Source organism: Maylandia zebra, linkage group LG14 (assembly GCF_041146795.1).
Source record: "Maylandia zebra isolate NMK-2024a linkage group LG14, Mzebra_GT3a, whole genome shotgun sequence".
Taxonomy (NCBI): domain Eukaryota; kingdom Metazoa; phylum Chordata; class Actinopteri; order Cichliformes; family Cichlidae; genus Maylandia; species Maylandia zebra.
In genome coordinates this window covers 38,226,975-38,247,353 of record NC_135180.1, presented here as the reverse complement: position 1 = coordinate 38,247,353, position 20,379 = coordinate 38,226,975, and the positions used below count along the sequence as shown (strand labels likewise).

The 20,379-nt window shown below is 43.6% G+C and overlaps 1 protein-coding gene across 1 annotated transcript; it reads left to right on the top strand.

Moving 5' to 3' along the window:
* The first annotated feature begins 4 nt into the window (after window positions 1-4).
* zgc:113149 (uncharacterized) lies at window positions 5-19,545 on the top strand. Its single transcript, XM_004565042.5, has 7 exons — window positions 5-201; window positions 3,804-4,073; window positions 4,695-4,789; window positions 5,242-5,398; window positions 6,534-6,713; window positions 6,974-7,021; window positions 7,504-19,545. Exons 2-7 carry the CDS (start codon window positions 3,932-3,934, stop codon window positions 8,379-8,381), a joined length of 1,500 nt encoding a protein of 499 aa, XP_004565099.1. The 5' UTR covers window positions 5-201; window positions 3,804-3,931; the 3' UTR covers window positions 8,382-19,545.
* Window positions 19,546-20,379: the final 834 nt, after the last annotated feature.

The following is a 20,379-nucleotide window of genomic DNA, read 5'->3' as shown; positions in this document are numbered from 1 at the left end:
TTGGGAATGGGAGTGACTGGTGCATACGCTTCTGCGGCACATGGGGGCGCGCAGCGGCCTGAAAATGTTGCGCGTTCGAGGAAGAAGGAAAAAAACCACACGCGCTGCGTGAATAGAGTCTGCGCAATTCGCTTGTTCGCGTCACTCCGAACTTTCGGGAGAACCACGAAGGAAGGAGGGGAGAACAACGCCATTTGCCTGGTAATTATTTACAGCATATGCGGCCTTTTAAAAAACACTGCACGTCACGCGGAATCCGCAATAGCAGCCCGCACGGGCGGCGTTTTCGCGCAAAGCGTACGAACGTGCTACAGTGCGAAATAAAAGCGTATCGCCGAGCTAGCAGGCGTCTCCTCCAGCTCTGACACCGACAGTTGGAGCGCAAAGACACTGCACAGCTCCGCTTGTAATGTTCGCGATAATCCGGCTCGTGGTTACGGAAATTCGCAGGATTCGCACGTTTCGTCGTTTTCACGCAGCACCGGTTCAGCCCCGCGTAGCTAACAGACGCGGAGGAGTCTGGTGGGCAGCTCCCCGTGTGAACCATCAGGCACGAGCTCAACAAAGACACAGCACGGTCGCAGCTGATTGGTTCGCGTGGGTCACGTGGCCTGGTAGAACGCAATGTTTATCAGGTATTTAATGAGATCTGGAACATTAGTACGCTCTCGTGGATGTTTACAGCCAGCCAATCAGCGCCGGTCCGAACTCCGTGACGTAAACAGAATTCAACAGATTAACTAAAAGAAACAAAGTAACTAATAAAAGCTGCACTGACATGGTTACTTACTTTGTAACTGCTTGATATATGGATACACACATACATGTGTATGTAGAGGAATTTCCTACACACACGTGTGGGTGTCTTTAGGTTTCCTCAGAAAGTAGAAAAAGAATAATTTCTGAAAGACAGGAAAACAGTCATCTATCAGTGTTCGTGTATGTTAAAGTCCAGCCAGGAGGGGGCAGTATGGGGACACGAGCTGAAGGAAAAACGAGATGTTCTCGTCCACAGCCATGAAAGCGGCCCCTGTCCAACACTGCAGGTGGTTTTCCTGAAATCTGCACTGGCTGTTTATGGTTCAGTCACCCTGAAAACAGTCCACAGTCTGCTACGCATGCAGCACTTTTTGTCTGTGTTGCTAATTAAAATTAAGTTTTCACAACATAAAATCCATTTCTCAGAAGTCTTGTGTGTCAAAGGAGGAGACGTAGGTTCGGTTCAGCTGCACAGCTGTGGCTCAGGTGATAACATCTGTGAAGTCCAGTTTTATATGAATTCGTCGCAGTCGCTAAATTTGTATTTTTTTTTTTGAAAGTATGTAGAAGGATTTTTGAGAACATAATTTTGTAACCTTTAAATTGTGAGCTGCGGGTACATTTAAAAGTGCCAGTGGATGACTGGACTACCTGCTTCTGCAGTCATTTTTAAAATTGGGAACATACTTGAAACATGCATGAAATATTTATGAAACTGTATGAAGAAAGTTTTGTCTCACAACTTGTAAAAAGAAAATGCCAAATTCTATATTCATCACTTCAAATATATTTGTTTCAGTGGATCAGTTAGTGCCGCTGGGACCAGAAAATTGGTCCAGTGAATAAAAATTTTTGATTTTTTTTTCTTTTGTCTGAAGAAATCTAATGGCTTCACAGACTTAGAAGAAACAACAGCTCACAATAGGGGAAAAAAACAATATTGCTCAGATTCCTACAGAAACTACTCACTCCACAGCTTGGTAGCTTGTAATATGAACGTATTAGGTGTACCAGTGCTCTAAATGCTCACTAGAGTGAGCCGATGGCGCGATATGGCAGCCTCGCTTCTGTCAGTCTGCCCCAGGGCAGCTGTGGCTACAACTGTAGCTGCCTCCACCAGTGTATGAATGTGAGAGTGAATGAATAGTGGTATTGTAAAGCGCTTTGGGTGCCTTGAAAAGCGCTATATAAATCCACTCCATTATTATTATTATTATAAACTTGAGTGGGCAGATATACTTGGCTGGCCATTAACATACAAAGCTTGGAGGAATGGGACTGCTATCACTTCCCGTGTTCCAAGACAGTAGTTACGCCTCTTTTCCGCTGGTATCTACTCGTCTTAACTCTGTTGTTAGGTTTTTCTATTAGGTAGTAGTACCTGGTACTGGTTACTTTTTTAGTACCTGTTCAGTGGGGGTTGCAAGTAGGGTTGGGTTTAAAAAATAGATTTTCCGATTCAAATCGATTTCAGTTTGAATAATGCGATATGGATTCATTAAATCCTGAGTCGACTTAAATATAAATGTATTTTTCCAGAAATGCCAGAATCTCAGGTTAAAGCTAACGAAACTATTTCAACAACCACCAACAGCTAAAACCGCAAACGATTAAAAAGCAGGTAATCCGATAAAGATGTGAACCCGACGGCACGCACAATTCACTGAACCAGCAACAAAGGAAGATCAAAACCGCTTCACGTTTAGAAACATCGTCATGGATACACTCTTGTTTTGGCAGTTTTGCTTCCACCACGATAAAATTACACTTCCTGCACAGCTCTCGCTCTCTCTCTCTCTCTCTCTCTCTCTCTCTCTCTCTCTCTCTCTCTCTCTCTCTCTCTCTCTCTCTCTCTCTCTCTCTCTCTGTACTCAGAGACCAGTTTAGCATCAAAAATCTGTTTTCTGGATTATTCGCTAGCTTACTACACACCAGTCTACCGTTGTGTACAGCGCTGTCTGCCACACGTGACCTCCGACAAGAAGCCTCGTTTGTGTTCGATCCTAAAGAAATGTAAACTTTTACAAATGATGTCAAATTGCAAAACCCTCAGTTGTGTCTCTCATCAAACCTCTGTAACTTTGCTCTGCTTCACTTCAGCAGCATCAGGTCATGTTCAGATGTTGATTCATGGTTTTCTTCAGTTTTTTTTTCTACTGCAGAATATTTTAAGGTTTTCTGCTATAAAAAGCCAGGACAGGAAAATCTGCTTCATGTTTTTGTGTTTTATCCTCAGTTACTTTGACACAAAGGCATCTGCTCACACCTTGACGATAACCAGCCCTAGTTGCAAAAATGTGACGTCGACAGACTGCATGCTGGTGACTGGCCAGGCTGTGGCGTTGCTCGCTGAGTCATGAGATTGTCTCCTTCAAAGAAATCAAAACTGCTGTTTTTGAATCTCGGCCACAAATAGCCACACAACATCCAACACTCTGGTCCCCGAGTCTGACAGAAAGCCAGAGACTGAGCAGCAGGTGTAGCATCACCTCGAAATCCTCTTTTTGTGTTTGTGTCATATAAACATGACATCACAAGACTTTCAGCCACGTTACTTTGATGACCACATGCACATTTAGGTGGTGCTCGTTTGCAGTGTAAATCTGATCAGTCAAATCGAGTCATGGAGTCCATCCGACCCAGGCCTGCATCACAGCATGGGAAAATATGAGACAGGAAGCAGCACAACTAGCTGATTAGCAATGACTGAATTTTCAGAATAAGAGCGAGGGTTAGGAGACTGTTGAGTGTAACTCAATGATGTTATTATCTTACATGGATTAAATCTCACATTAGTCAAAATGTACTCATCTGTTTATGCTGAAATTTAAAGTTATTTTGTATAAAATGAAAAGATAAACTTTGATCTGCACAAAAGCTTATTAAGGAGCTTATTTAGAGCAATAATAAGGAATAGTTTTTAAACGGAGGGAAATATTTTGTATGCTTATGAAGCAGAGATGCTATTTCTGCCTGCTTATAATTCATTTTATCCTCCATATTTCTTTTCTTTCATCGTTTTTTCCTTTGTGTTTTTTCTGCAGGTCCTGTGCAGTCAGCCAGGCGTGTCTAGTCCCGACTGGCAGCTGGATCAGGATCAGCTAGTCGTGGAGGGCGGTGAATTTGGACTCGGTCTCTGTTTTAGTGGGCCGTCCGAGGCAGCGGTGGAGCCATGTCAGCCACGTGGCGTGAGGACGATGAGGAACTGAGGGTGGGAGGAGTAAAAGGAGCATTGAAAGCCAAAACGAGGTTCTCCTTCACTGAGGTCAAGCTGCTGCTGGAGGCGGTGAAGAGGAACAGATACATCATCCTCAGTGAGTAGGAATAAAAAAGTAGATTAGTTCTTTTCTATTTAGGAGGAAAGTCTTTGAGGAGCTGTTCGTAATAAAACGTGTGCCGTTGAGGCCATTCTGGTAAGACCTACTGACCGTCCTGTTGGTCGTGTTTATCATGCGAGTGTTGAGCTCCTCAAATCTCTCATCACATAGGCTGATGGATGCCAGCTTCGCCACCTTGGGCTGCATTTGGTGACAGTGATCTGTATTCTGCTGCAAAATGCACTCCAGCCGACTGGCAGCAGGTGGAGAGCTGCTTCTGATGCTGCTCTGTCATCCTGCTCAGAGAGGCTGCAGTCAGAATCCCTCCATCCTTTTGTTTTTGTCATCACGGCGTTTGGGCAGTTAAAACACAGAGGGACATTTTTTAATATTGTTTAGTTCAGGAACCCCTGACACCACTGATACAATCAGTCAGATGTCAGACATAACATTTGATTTTATTGTGAAGTTACAGGATGTTTTACTGGTCAGTCTGCCCTCTCTCTGTTTTTAGTGCACTGTGCTTTTAAAGATCCTTACCAGCAGAGGGAGCACGTGGGTCACCTTTTACAGCACTGCTGTGATTTAATACTTGAGACTGATTCGTTCTCTCTGTAGGGAAGTTTAACCAAGGTGTGTCGGCTGAAACGAAGAAACAGACGTGGGTCGAGATCACCAATCAGATCAACGGTCTGGGAGAGAATCACAGAGAGGTTTGTTTTACATCATTCTCAGCTCCAGAAAGTCCTTCGAAAGATGATTTGTGAAGTTGGCACAGTTCAGAGAAGCCCTGATCTGTCCTTCAACGTTTTGTTTTTCTGCATTACGTTATTAATTTATTCAAAGTCATGTAAAAAGAATCAGTTCTCCCAGATGAGCGAATTAATAGATAAGGCCATTCAGTCCTGCCACACCATGCTGCCCTCTGCTGTTTGAACACAAAGGCTGTATAAAACCTTTGCAGTTATACTCATACCAAACTTAACAATCACATAAGCTGAAAGTCTTCACTTCAGGATGCGATAGATTTATTTTTTTTATCGTTTGTGCTTCATAAACGACCGGCGGATTGTCGACAGTAGTTTAAGAACTTGCAGCAGTTGCAGGCAGTGTGATGGATGCGATATGTCACTCAGCACTCCTCAAAGGTTTTGTTTCCACTCAGGTGCGTCAGATCATGAAGAAATGGGCAGACCTCAAATGTGATGGGAAGCGACGCATTGCAGCGCTGCGGGGTCCCAACGGCACAACCCTGAGGAAGAAGAAACTGGGCCCCGTGGAGAGGATGGTCCATAAGATACTGATGATGAGTCCTAGAGGAGGTGAGGCGAGGCATAGAGCAACACAGGGTTTTTTCAGATTGTCCATTTTCTTTCTTGGGAAGGTTTCTAAGTGAGTGAAGTGACCCAGAAGTATCAGAGTTTCAGCCACAATAACAGCTGTTCAACTCTCCAAATCCGAAGGAAAGGCGCTTCACTGCTGCCTCCTTTCGCAAAGGATGCACTAAAATCCATCCTTTAGGAAAGGAAACAAGATGATGCCATCCAGCCCGTGATGAAAACACGTGTTAGTTTAGTTTCACTTCACTGCTTTATAAATTCTTTAATGTAATAGTCCTTTTTACCTCATAAAAGGCTGATGTTCTTCAGAGATTAGTCTCACCCCAAGCTGCCGTCATGTCACTGCACGCGTTGGCGTTTCAACCAGACCTCATTTTTGTTTGTTTTTCAGACGTTTGTCTCGACTTCACAGGTTTCTCCTGGTTTTTCTCACTGTGCCACTCAGCTGTCAGTGACCCAGCACCTGCTAGTGAGGTGATCTGTTGTTCGACAGCTTCACGGCGCATTAACGCCACCTTCTGGCAGCAGAGATGCTCTGCATCCTGCTAGGTGGCTGTAAAAACTGGTCTAAATTCGTACAGCTGATTTTACAACTAACTCGAGTTACAGCGTCGTGCATCACTGACACTGGTGTATATTTCATATTGCTGTGGCTTCAGTGTGTGTGTTCTGTTGTTTATTTTATTACAGATTTAATGTGCTGTGTACACAAACTGTGGTTAGAAAGTGTTTTTATCAGCCTGCTGGGGGCTGTGTACTTCCTGGGTCAAGTGCTGAAAGTCTAGAGAAGCGTTGTGCTCAGCACTGCCCCTAGAGGCTAAGGAAAACACTGCATGCACAAACTGACTTCCTGAACTAAGTAATCTGTCTGATGTATTCTTTGCTGCTGCAGCTGGAAGCTGATCACATTACTGGCAGCCAATCAGCAGATGCGCTCTGTCCGCTGCCTCTCAAAGGCATTTCACTTTGCAGGATGGTGCTGCATTGTTAGCGTGGTCAGTGTAAAACTGAGAGAGGAGGTTACAGTGATATTTAAAAAAAGGCATCAGATATATCTATGAGGATCCGTCCAGTCAGAGTATCAGAATTTACTCAGATTTCATGTGTTGGTTTTCAGACGGCGACAGCGACCTGGACCTGGGAGAAGACGACGACTTCTCAAAGATGTGCAGTAAAGGGCTACCCTCCAGCAGTTCCCCCTACTCCTACCTCAGTCTGACAGACGGCACTCACACTTTATCAGGAGGACCCTCTTTTGAAATTTCACCTCTCTCCTCACCTGAAAAAGAACTTGGTGGTGAGTAAAGAAAAAGCTCTGGCAGCTCGATCGAGGGTTATTTGGACCAGACTCTGAGGTGTAAACCATGGAGCTTCAGGGTCCTGTTTTCCATTTAATATAAATATGAAACGGTTGGTTGTGAGACTGATCTCCCATCGTCACCGACGTACAAATCGATTGTTTAAGAAGAGAAAAAAAAGTTCTTATATCCAGTTCAGATGTCAAAGCCTTCTTGAGGCCTTCTTGGACATTTTCATGACGTTCTCATGTTTTTGCAGGAGATCCTTTCCACTCCTCGTCTGACTTTGACCTGGGTGACGATGGAGGTAAGGACACTGTTGATACTTATTTTTTAAACCATGCAGTCCAACGTTTGGCTGCAAGTGTTAAAAATCATACATAATGTGCATTAAATGAATATGAATCAGGCATGACGTGGGCGTTTGAAAATGTTGTGAGGTCCTGTAAACTTCCTGCTTTCATTTGGCACAAGCATGAATGTCATACCTGAGCCTCGGCCATAATCTGATGGAGGCAGTGAAGTGAGGAATAAGAAATGAAAACCCTGAACATTCATCTTCTAGATTTGTGCGTTTCTTAGAAATTCCTGTAAAATGTGGAGAAACAAAGATGGTTTACTGCGTGTAGAAACACGATGTAAACATCTCAACGGTGCGGTTTCTTCTGTCCTCGTTTTAATCTGGTGACAGCATCAATGACAGTAATGAGAGTTTGCATCACCCTGCATGTTTCAGTGCTGCTCCTTTAAAGAATAAACTGATCCTCCTGTGGCGTTTGTCCTTCACAGAACAAATGATGGATTTTGATGAAAACGACGACTCCATGTTCTCCTACCCTTCCTCCGTCCGGCCACCCCCCACCTCCCTCGATCCTCTGCCCGATAACGCCCTGATGAGGGTGAAGCCCGTCTACACGTACTCCCGAAGCAGCAACGGCCAGAGCCAAACCATCCAGAACTCCTCCTCCTCCAGCAGACCTCCACCCGGACCTTCCTCCTCCTCAGTGGCTTCCACGTCCTCTGGCTTTCCTTTGGCTTCTGATTCAGAAGCTGCTTCATCCTCTGCTGTCCCCCCACCATCACGGTCCCCCAGCACCTCCAACAGACCTGGCTCCGCCCTCCCTGCTCCCTCTTCATTCCCTCCTCCATCATCTTCCTCTGCACCTGCTGCAGCCAATGGTGCTTCCTCTCACCCTCGACCTTCTACCTCAATTCCACCACCTGAAGCTTCCTCTGCGTTCTCAACAGTCACCTCTGCCACTATTTCCTCTTCTTCTCGAAGCCAGCCTCCTCCCTCCTCCTCCATCTTTCCACGCAGTGCTCCCACCTCAGGCTCAAGCCTATCGGACCCTCTCCCAGCTGGAGCGTCCTCACGCAGGGCACACGAGCAGGTCGCCCAGGTGGCGTCTCAAAGCCTGCAGCAGCAGCGGGCCAGCAGGATGCTCCTGACCTCGGTGTCTCAGTCTCTGGAGACGTTGGCTCAATCGGTCCAGCTGCTCGTGGAGAGCCAGCATGAGTTCGTGCAGGAGTCCCTGCAGCTCCAGCGGGAGACCGTGGACATCCTGAGGGATTTCTCCAACACTGCACTAACCATGCTGAGAGACAAGGCCAGCAGCGGGCAGCTGGCCCACCATCACCACCGACATCATCCCGCCTCGCACTTCTGAAACCCAGAGGGAGAAAGGACAGGTTTGAGCAGTGCGAGGAGCTTCTCATCAGTCGGGAGTCTTTCTGGTGGGTGTTCCTGTTTGCTGCACACAAAAGCTGCTTTCCACTGGTGACTCGAGCACACGCAGATTTAGGCCCAGAGCTCAATTTTATTTATGTGCCTAAATCCTGTTTTGTTGTTTTCCCTTTTTCTAGTTTTATTTGTGTCAAATTCTAAAAGTTTTCCACACTGTAATAATCAGCATTTCTAAAGGTGCTGAGCTGCTGTAGTCTCACAACCGCCGTGAACATTTCCACACAAACCCAGAGTGACCGAGCGCATTTACAGGAGATGATACACTACGTGGTGCAAGGACACGATCTGCAGTTTGATAATTCTGCTTCCTGTGTGGACATGAGAGGAGAACACTAACCCTGCATCTGATCTCCAGAGCCAGGCTCAAGAGTCACGGCGCTCTTAAACTCAGACTGGCTCCATTTCAGTTTCCTGAAACACCAGAGGAGCAACACCTGGGGACAGGTGGGACAGGTGCTTCATGTCTGTAGTAAATTAGGATAAATTGTTGAGCAGAAGGAACCTTTTTTTGGGGGGTTACTGCTGAATTTCGCTGCTGCTGATGAAACTTTAGCTGTAATTGACCAATAGATGAACTGAATCTCTTTCCCTCATTAAAAACAAACAGTTCTCTTTTGGTAATCTGTGTAATCTGCTTACAGAATGCATTCATGCACAAAATCAGATAAACTTCACTGTAGACACAAACAACACACCCAGAGCGTGCAGCATAATAAAGTACCTAAAACAGGAGGCAGCAGATATTAACGACTGATTCACAAACTGGTTCCCTTTAACCCAGTCAGGGTCTAAGCAGCCGTGCAGTTTTCAATAGAAGCTCCGCCTTTTATTGAACAAAGCTATAAAATTGCAAATGTGCAACCCAACAGTATTCAAAGTTTCCTGACTGTAAACCATTACAGGAGGATTAACTGCTGCAGGTGACCGTGACACCGCATCATAATGTAAATGGGAAAAACAAATGTGAGCTGACAGAGTCTCTTATATCTTTATAAATGTACTTTTGCAGCCTGGGCACCTTCTTTGTGTGCTTCCTGAAACTAACATAAATCAGATATTGTAACTCTGTAACTTGTGCTGTGGCTCACACGTGAATCTTTAACTTATTTGCCTGTTTTAAGGACGGAGAAAAGCAAAGTTTCACAAAACGTTAAGAAGTCCAGTCGCTTTTCTTTCGAGGCTCTTTAGAGTACCGTGCCTTGCACTTAGGGAGGAACACCCTTCGACTGGAGTATGAAAATCAAGAATCAAGGAAACTAGCAGATTATAGAAACCATCTCCGTTTCCACCTAAGATGCACACAAAGCAGACTTATTTCCAAGAGTTTGCACCTTGGATCCACGGTGAGGCGACACAGAATGGCGTTGTTTCTGTGGAGAGCACAAAACCAACTTCTAGGTGAAAGGATGGGACGGGTCACTATAGATGCACTCCACAACAAGATCAGATTCTGCAGGAACTCAAACCCATACTCTCTCCTATGTTAGAAGACATTTTTGGGTTTGTGGACAAGGCTAAGCTCACATTTAAGGAAAAGTAAGACAACTCCAAAAATTCCATACTTCCCTAACACAAACTTATATTTCCCAGTCTAGACAATACAAACAAGAACAGGAAGACGTCACAGCCGAGGACAGTCAGGAAAAATGGGTGACGAACTTTTCAGGCAGGACTCTCACTGAAGCTGAACAGGAGATGCCAGCCAAACGACTCAGTTTTTGCCATTTCTCCACAACAGCTGCCCGTAGTGGATGACATCACAGCCACGGAAACCGCCATAAGGATTAATAAAGTAACAACCCGAAGCAGCGAATCAGGGTGAAGGTTTCACCCACCCTCTCCACTACAAAAGTTCCTCCATCTAACCTCACGATACAAGAAAAGAAGGCCGTCGCTGAGCAAAGATCAACTTCAAGAAACTTTAAGAAATCCAGTCACTTTTCTTTCCAAGCTGCTTAAAGTCTGTTTTCTAAATGCTGGGTGTCCCCTCTGTAAACCTGCACCAGGACGTGGCTGTAGTCCATTTATATTTATAACTGCTTATAACAAGCAGAAGTGGGCTGAGGACAGAACCCTGTGGAACACCTGTCAGAGGTTACTTTTCATTATTGGAGAACAACATCACGTTTCCCAATTAGATACGATTTAAACTTATTTTTTCTAATAAAATCCTGCAGTAAGCTTAGAAAGTTCATGTCATGGGTTAATGTGTCAGATGCCTTTTTAAGACGGAGAAAAACCAACACACGATTGAAGTTGTTCAATCAGAAGTGACCGTCTCTGTGGAATAATGAGCTTTCTGATTATTCCACTGATTCCCACTTTAGATGCAAAGGTTAGGAAGTTGCAAAAAGGAAGGCTTTACTTCCTGTGTCAGGGCACGTTAACGCTGTAGAGACGGTGCCCACAGTGTTTTCGCTGTGGGGTGGTTCTCACCTTTACCTGTCATTTAAAAGGTGGAACTGGGAGGCATCAGCAGCACAGCTGCAGCTTAAACAGGGGAGAACTTGAGCCTCCTCGTGCCAAAGCTCACTTCCTGTTAGACGTCTACTATCAACTATTCTTCTAGCCCAGATTTAATTTAGATAACAGCGCAGTGTCAGTCGTGCCCAGTATTTAGATGTTTCCTATGGAGTTATTGTGGATTTAAATCCCAGCTACAAAGATTTAAACGTCTGAATGTCTGCATTTCCAGCCGGTTGTTGGCAGGTGCTGTAAATCTTATTTAATGTAGTTCAAAATCCTGCTTTCTTTAAACTTTGCATTCCCAGGGACTGTTGAAACCTTTACTCGATTTTCTCCTTGACATAAACCAGTGAATAGAGTTGAGTTGATAAACAATATTAATAAACTGTCTTGTAGCAGTATTATTACTCTTCCATTTTCTGGAAAATAAAGACCGAGCTTCCACCTTAACCATCACTTTAAAGGCTCAGTCACACATCAGCACTGAATCAATGCTTGATGAATGTTCCAGGCAGTCAAACATCTCTGCTAAATTTCTCGTCAGCCGTCGTGGCCTTTGCACGAAGAAGTGATTCTCTCTTCTGCAAGAGTTTATTCCACTAACACCAAACTTCTTTGCTTATACTGGTTTTCATTCTCCGTGTGATTATAGTTTATTCTGGTGTCCACTCAGTTTTTCAAACTGCTGCTGTACCAGAACAAAACACCTACTGCGGCTTTTTAAGTGGTATAGATGTAAAATAATGTCGGCCACAAGTAGAGTTGATGGACCAAAAAATCCAAAATGAATGAAAGCAAAGAACAAACAAAACAAGAAATTCAAGAAACATCCAACAGAACCAGGTCAATAAAATAAAATCTATAAATGAGTAAAAAAAATTGCTCGTTAAACGTTAACATGTTAAAATATTTAACTTTACAGCAGAAATAAATATTTACAGCCAACTATAGAAAACAGCTTTTATCTTTTAAATAGGTGACGTACAGCTGGCTCTGCAGAGGAGACCGACTGAGACGTCTGCTTCAGTTTCAGTCGGTGAAATTCTTGCATTTTGTAATTCTGTTGCTCATCACTAATCAGCTGGTGTTTGTCTTTGCATTCTCCAAAACAACAAATCTTGAAAATGTGGAGATCAGAAAGCAGCGAGCGTGGATGTGACTGTCCTGAATATTCAGTCTGTAGCAGGACATCAAACTTGTTTTACACTGTGGGCCACATGAAGCCCAATTTGATCTAATCTGGCTTAATAACCTGTAAAAAAAGATTAAGGATGAAATTTGTAGAACTACAGAAAAATCCCAGTCAGCTCGTTGCCCAAAACACAACTTCTCTCAATTTTTTTTTATAATACTGTGGACCAGCTGCAAGAAATAGAGGCTTTATTATTTAATGAAATATTGTCAATAAAAAAACAAACAAAAGAACTCTATCATATAATGACTTGTCTTTTACTTTAGTGTATGGCAGGCTATCATCTTTGTCAGTAAGACGATTTAAAACTAACCGAACTTTATCACCTTCTTTGGAATTTTAGTTTTTTGGCAGCTTCCAGGCGGGCAGATGAGGCCCTGTGCTGGTCTGGTACTGTGTGTTTGACATCCATGTCTACAGTATGCAGCACAAAGTTCAAGCAAAAAGTTTTTAAGGACGAAGTTGTTGAACTAGAGAAGATTTAACAGATGATCCGGGCAGAGGGAGTGGGAGGAAGAAGAACAGCAGAGAGTCTGAAGCAGAAATAAAAAGAAACACATGGACTCATCACTGAACTACAATAAAACTCGAGCGGTAGTCTTTTAGTTTTCAGGCTGTGTTCAGTACGATCTCACCTGGATGTCACCAGATTACAGACGGCAACAACGTCAGGTGTTTGAAATCAATTATGCTGAACCATTTATTTTGACCTTTGTTTCTTTGCATTATAAGTGTGGACCACTGCTGTCCTTGTATTTATTCATCAGAGATCTGTCTGTTAGAGCCTGAATATTCAAATCAGTTCAGACCCTACAGTAATGCAGAGAAAACTGACCCTCCACGTGTCAACAGTGGGAAGGAAAACCTCCGTCAGAACCAGGATCGAGGCGAGGAGGCCATCTGCAAAAATCTGCCTTGATATAAGAAGGAAATAAGTTCTAACAGTGACCAGAAGAAAACCACTCCTCTCACACTGGAGTTATGCTACACAAGAATTGATCTTTTCCAGGTGGATTAGTGGGCTGGGAGTGGGAAGCCCAGGACACCACGGAGTTATCAGATCAGCTTGGTTATAGACGAGAAAAGGTGGGTCACTCAGAGGAATGACATCATCAGTCTTGCATCTTGTTAAGAAAAAGTTTTCAACCACTGTAACACTCCGCTAACACAAGGCCCAGCGTTAGCGGGGAGAGACCTTCCTCCTGGGAATGTTCCTCCTCTCCAGGTCCTCCATGCTTCCACCAGGCTGGCTGCTTCCTAATTGCACAGTGAGCTTTTCCTTCTGAGACCCACACAGAAACAGGTTCCCAGTGCACACATGACCTGATTAAAAATGGATCCTCCTTCCAATGATGAGTAGATTATTTAAAAAAAACAGAAGCAGTGAGTCTCAACACCGGTTTCCTGTTTCCCCTTTCTAGAGAAGGGCCGCAAACCCACAACATTCATCTACCCCGGTACTCGACTCCAAATAGCTAGCAGCTGGATTAGAGGAGAATTTTAACTCCCACATATCTGAAAACACGGATCCAGTGTTTTGTAGGAGATTGGGAGATGGCTTAGTGGGTCAGCATTCAGCAGTGATGGAGCACTGGTACCAGTACAGACCTTACTGCACGCATCGGTAAATGGCAGATGTGACTGCTGTAACCACAGATTCAGTTTTCAGTCAGTGAACATTCATATATTCTCAAACAGTTTTTAATTTTCAGGGAGGTCCTTACAGAGCGTGTACAGACAAGCAGCACGTTAGCTTCTTTTCCCGATAATAAATCAATGTGCACAAAAGCGCAGGTGAATGATCAATCAGCTTCCTCTGAAACATTTGTAGAAGATTCTACGGAGCTCAATTGGATAATGAAAGGGTTTCTACAGAAGCCAAAAACAGTTGCTGTGAAAATAATTGTTAAAACTGCATCCACTTAAACCTACAGACCAGTCAGTGACCCTGGCAACCACTGGTTGCTGGGTATCAGTAGAGTTAAACTGGCTGTTGACAGGTTGCTGTGCTTTTATGTCTTGTCTGCAAATACTTGCAAACTACTCACCAAGTGTTAGTGAAACTGTGAAAAGTACAACTCAAACAGGAAATGGAGAGTGTGACCTTCAAAGTAAAAGCTGTGTCCTCTGGATCATGTTAGATTAGATTAGATAAAACTTTATTAATCCCTCGGGTGGGTTCCTCTGGGAAATTTGGTTTCCAATAGCACAGCACCGACAGAAGTTACAGAATGTGAGCAGAAATATACCATATATACACATATGTAACTACAGAGACATATATAAATACAGTGTACAAAAAGAAAATAGAATAAATAGGAGTAAGAATACAAGGGAATTGCACATTTCAAGTATTGTGAGTCTATTGCATCGTTAGATATTAACAAAAAGTATTCCACAGTGAAGAGGCACTACAGCTTAGTTGTTCCCCCCTCCTTTGTCCTCCTGTTTCCCCTCCCTCTCCCCTCCAGAGAGGAGTTAAACAGTCTGATGGCGTGTGGGACAAAGGAGTTTTTAAGTCTGTTAGTTCTTGTCTTGGGGAGAAGCAACCTGTCACTGAACAGACTCCTCTGGTTGTTTATGGCTGTGTGCAGAGGATGCCCAGCATTGTTCATAATGTCCAGCAGTTTCTTTAGTGTCCTTTTCTCTGCCACTGTCACCAGAGTGTCCAGCTTCATGCCGACCACAGAGCTAGCCTTCCTGATTAGTTTTTCCAGCCTGGATGAGTCCTTCTTTAGTTTGTTAGTTGTTAGTTTTACATTGAAGGCGAACGCTCTCCATTTCTTGTTTGAATTGTAGTTTCTTGGCGAGCAGTTGGAGAGTGTTTGTAGACAAGTCAACATCTTCCATACAAACCACAGGTGACGATGACTGTTTGCTATTGACCACACCAGTCAAAGAGGGTTTCTGTGTAGCTACCAGTTAAGGTCATTATTCCCTAGTGACCAGTGGTTACCAAGCAGCACCTAGGCTTGTGACACTGAGGCCTTAAATTAGGGGTGAGGGAACTCCAGGCCTCAAGGGCTGGTGTCCTGCAGGTTTCAGATGTGTCCTAATAGTGTGAATGCCTCACAGGCCTGGGGTTCTCCACCCCTGCCTTAGCTGTTGGATTTGGGAGGGAGGATGTAGTTACCATTTTATTTAGTGGATTCGCTGAAAAAATACTAATACCCCCATGGTTGTATTTTAATCTTTTGCCTTAATTACTGCTAAAAGTAGTTGAGCAGTCAAACAAGAGCACTGGGGACCCGACCCTGTAGAATCAGTACCATCAGAGTGGGGCGCCTTTGTTGACCATAATTTCAGAATTTATACAGGAGATAGTTTTAAAGGATGCATCATTGTAAGGAATCCCAAAGGGCATCAGAGAGAAATAACCTTATAAACCCGAGGCTGTACTGGATTAGAACTAGATTCTTTTCCTTTGATGCAAAAACTTGATGTATTACTGATTTGATTGGGGAAAAGTGTAGGAAAGTGGTCCAAGTACGTAGTTCTTCTCTTTAAACTTGGTGACAGATTCTGTTTCTTCTTTGCTCTTTTCTGCAAAGTTGTTCAAATGAGTTCCCTGCAGATGAGTATTTTTGGAAAATTGGGGGGAAATAGGGACCCAGAAGTCAGTACTGGGGATATGAGTGTTGAGGCAGATGAACAGAAAAGTGCTTTAGTAGCAGCTTTTTCCAGTACGAGCGGTTAGATATTACTTTTCCTTCAGGAGGCACACAGCGGTCGAGATAACAAGGCAGATTAATGCTCGTGTAGAAGGGTCAGCATATCTTTCATCATGGGTCCCATTTCAGTGCCCGAGGAAGCTGTCGAGAGCAAAGAGGCGTTAGCCGGGGCTGAGAAGGAAGATTGTTTTATTCCTGAAATGAATAACTCTAATTTGGGTGGTTGGAGCTTCAGAGGAAACCTGCAGTAGGTGTTTATTGAGAAATAAGAGCCCCGAGACACATGGATGCTCCTCCGGCTGTTCGGGAGTGTCAGAGGCAGCAGATGGGGAGTCTCTTTCTTCCAAGTACTGATCCAGTTGGAATGAGGGCTCATCTGGTGGCTCAACCACACCTGCTGAAGTGTGATAGAGCTGTACTGATTAAACATGCATCTACACACATTTCTGTCAGAAATCTGGTTTTGTGTTAACGTAAAAAAGCAAACAGGGCAGGAAACTGTGTGGCTAGGGTTGTGAGGAACATGCATGAGTTTGTGCAGCTTGCTAGCTAACACCAAACCACAGGCTGTAACTTTTAAAAGTTCTTAGCAAGACCGCCGTTATTGTTCTCACACTCGAGATAAAGAACCCAAGCAGAGAAGAAGCACTGTGTGTCCTGTATGTGAGGTCAGCCTCGCCCACCTCCCTGCCTGAACGGGGACCCAGTGTGGGCCGGGCCGTCGGTCTTTAATCCGCAGAAGATTATAAACAAGATGAATCAATGGCTCTGTCTGAAGATGCCCTCTCAGCTACTCAGTGACTGTGTTAAAGTTTTGAACCACACAGGGACAAATCTTACATATCCTCAACCAAATCCTCCCTTTTTAAAATGATCTATCAAATATCTAAGGTTCATATTAAACATGGCCACAGTTTCAAACGATGGTGTCAGTGTATGTTCCAGTAATCCCAGTGAAACGACTGCTCAGGCTGCGGCACTTTTTTCTAGTCTTGGCTCTGTATGACGCAGCAGCCCGTCCACCATGTGCCAAACCTGCTTGTTATGGGCTGATCCAGTGAAAGCTAGCTTACAGAAGCAGCTAATGTTTATATAATAAAGATTACAGCGGGTTTTGTTGGATTTGTAGTGCACATATGTAACATTTTTGCACTCATGTTATAAGGCCCTCACTATGTGCCTGTGATTCTGTTCATGTGGACGTAGCGTTTTCAGTGGGAAAAACGTCACTGACAGAGGCCCCTCCTCCATTCAGAGATGGTCTTTCCCTTTTCATGTAAATGGCCTCCTTGACTCCGCCCTCAAACCAGCGTTCCTCCCTGTCCAGGATGTGTACATCCTCATCATTGAAAGAGTGTCCACTGGCCTGTAGGTGTGAATAGACTGCAGAGTCCTGGCCTCATGAAGTGGCTCTTCCGTGTTGTGTCATCCGCTTCGCCAGAGGTTGATTGGTTTCCCCGATGTATAAAACCTGCCTGTGACACTAACTTTAACTGTGTTATTTATTGTAGGCTGTATTCTCCCAGTGATGAACAGAATCAACGTTCTCGGGCTATTTTTCTTCTGTATCCTGCAGCTCACCTGGTCGTCCACCCGCCGGCGGCTTCAAGTCAAGCTCGCTCACAGAGACTGCAGCCTTTCTTGCCATAAAACTGGATCAGAACCTAAGACTTGAGTTGAATACATCAAAAATTGTTTTGGCTAAAAAAACCAACCCAAACCAAACTTTGGAACATTAAATTTTTATGCAAATTGGAAATGGTCCATCAGAACATTTTCTTTGATTCGCGGTGGAATGACACATCTTTGTCCTTCATGTACACAATGTGTAAAACGTATGTTGGACTAATCTACCCTCGGATCTCTCGCTCTCCCCGTCTCCTGCCTTTCAACCTTTTGTGTTCATTTTCATTTGGAAAATCCGATAAAACCAACAGTCATCGTTTCCCTTCTTCTAAAACACATAACTCAGATTTTGTGAATTTAAGGCATTCATAAACTTGCCTCATCGGACTCTGATAAACCTTTTCTTTCGACAGAAATGCTAATAATCAATCGCTCCACCACTCTCTCCCTCTCAGGGTCTCTCTGCTCCAAACAGTGATAAAGTCTCCTGCTACTTTCCTTTGAAATGTTCAGAAAACCAAATGTTCCTCTTGAATTCTTCACAGGCTCGCTGACAGACTCCATGTTTTAATAATTCACTTTGTTTCTTTATCTTCCTCCAGCCTCCATTTGTTCCTTATTGTCTTCATTTTCTGTATTTGGTGGAGACAGAAAAGACGAAATGAGATTTCTTTTCTTTAAATCTGTCATTTCCGCCTGTGACACCTCCCTCAACAAACCGCTGATAATACAAAATTAAACCAAATTATGATGCTCATTCAAAGCTGGTGAGTAACTTGTGTCCTTTGTGGGTTTCTGATAACACTACTTTACAACATATCAAATAACTATCTGGATTATTTTTCTGTTCAAAGTCAATACGCTGTATGACGTTTACAAAATTGTTCTCCAGCTGGATCTTGAACAGAAGACGCTGAATTTTACAGTCATTCCCAAAAATCTGTCGCAATAACGCACAACTCTCAATGCAGCACCCTGTGCACTAGTGTGGAATAATGAAAATAGCCCAGCATGTCTGCGGTATTATAACTGATCTAACTGACCACTCAGAGACTGAAAGCCACATTCAAGTGTTCTAACCATTCATGGCCAATAACTGGGTTTCCTGGGAGGAGCTGGCTGGAAGTTTTCTGCGTCTATATTCAGACAAACATGAGGTTTTTGTACTAGAAGACCACGTTTTCCCTATAATGACTTTTCTGCATTGGCTCCCTGTTAAATCCAGATTTGGATTCATAATCCTTCTCCTCACATGCAAACGCTTTAATAATCAGGTCCGGTCATAACTTAACATCCATTACCTCGCTGTTGCACTCCCCTGGAGTATTTAAAAGTAGAATGGGAGGCAGAGCCTTCAGTTTTCAGGCCCCTCTTCTGTGGAACCAGCTTCCAGTTTGGATTCAGGAGACAGACACTATCTCTACTTTCAAGATTAGGCTTCAAACTTTCCTTTTTGCTAAAGCATATAGTTAGGGCTGGACCAGGTGACCCTGAATCCTCCCTTAGTTATGCTGCAATAGACGTAGGCTGCCGGGGGATTCCCATGATGCATTGAGTTTTTCCTTTCCAGACACCTTTCTCACTCACTATGTATTAACAGACCTCTCTGCACTGAATCATATCTGTTATTAACCTCTGTCTCTCTTCCACAGCATGTATTTATCCTGCCTTCCTTCTCTCACCCCAACCAATCACAGCAGATGGCCCCGCCCCTCCCTGAGCCTGGTTCTGCCGGAGGTTTCTTCCTGTCTTCCTATTTTTATTACAAATTATATCAGTAAGGAAGCTGACTAAATATTCACTGATAATTTATGGCAAAGGGGTGGGATTAAATAAGTGTATACTTCTTCCCACTCCCTTTCAACATGTAAATTAATCAGAATGTTTTTTTGTATGTAATTTGTATAGTATTTTTTTTCTCTCTTATTTCTTTTCTAAATGTACTTGTATATTGTTCACATGTTGAAATAAATTACCAATCAATCTCAAAAGGGAGTTTTTCCTTCCCACTGTTGCCAAAGTGCTTGCTCATAGGGGTCATGTGATTGTTGGGTTTTTCTCTGTATCTATGAAGCGCCTTGAGGCGACTTGTGTTGTGATTTGGCGCTATATAAATAAAATTGAATTGAATTGTGCAGAAAAAGTGAATGTATTGTCCATATCCACACTGCAGACTGCGCCACTATTTTCCTCTTCCAGGCACACAAACTGAGGAAGGCAAAGAGAGGAGGTGAACCCAACTGGTTTTCCTGGGTCATGGAGAACAAATTACACCCAAACATTCCTGATGATCTGTCCAGGTGCATCAAGATGATGTATGTTCAAAGAAATGAGCACTGATGATGAAAGACACACGCACACAGATTGTGGATATTTATTCAATTCCCTTAGGCTGAATATTTGCATACACAACTTGTCTCTCTCTCCCTGTGTGTGTGTGTGTGTGTGTGTGTGTGTGTGTGTGTGTGTGTGTATGTGTGTGTGTGTGTGTGTGTGTGTGTGTGTGTTGGATTGCCACTAAACAAACAACAATCAGCTAGCAGGTTGTTGCCTGCAGGCAGCTTGTTGTAAAGTCAATACCTGTGAAATTGAGAGTCATCATTTTGCTGCAAGTATTTTATCTCCACTGACACAAAGAAACAAAATGACTTCATAATGTGTGTACAAGGCAAAACACACACACACACACACACACACACACACACACACACACACACACACACACACACACACACACACACGACAAAGTTTGTTGCTTAAAGCTGAATAAAATCAAAAGTATGTGCACTTGTTAAAACTACACACTGGAGTTGTTTATATTTTTTGCCAGCTTCACTGATTGTGTTTTTTTCCTTCTGCTTTACATGGATCTATTATAAGGTTCATTTAACTGAACTTAATTACTTTTGCATTGTTTTACTTGGATTGGAGGCGCGCGTTTCTCTCCTTGTGTTTGTGTTGTTTTT

Coding starts and splice junctions, on each gene's coding strand:
- zgc:113149 (XM_004565042.5), top strand. CDS start 3,932: ATGTCAGCCACGTGGCGTGAGGACGATGAGGAACTGAGGGTGGGAGGA. Junction 4,790..5,241: donor TGGGAGAGAATCACAGAGAG/GTTTGTTTTACA, acceptor GTTTCCACTCAG/GTGCGTCAGATCATGAAGAA. Junction 7,022..7,503: donor TGACCTGGGTGACGATGGAG/GTAAGGACACTG, acceptor TGTCCTTCACAG/AACAAATGATGGATTTTGAT.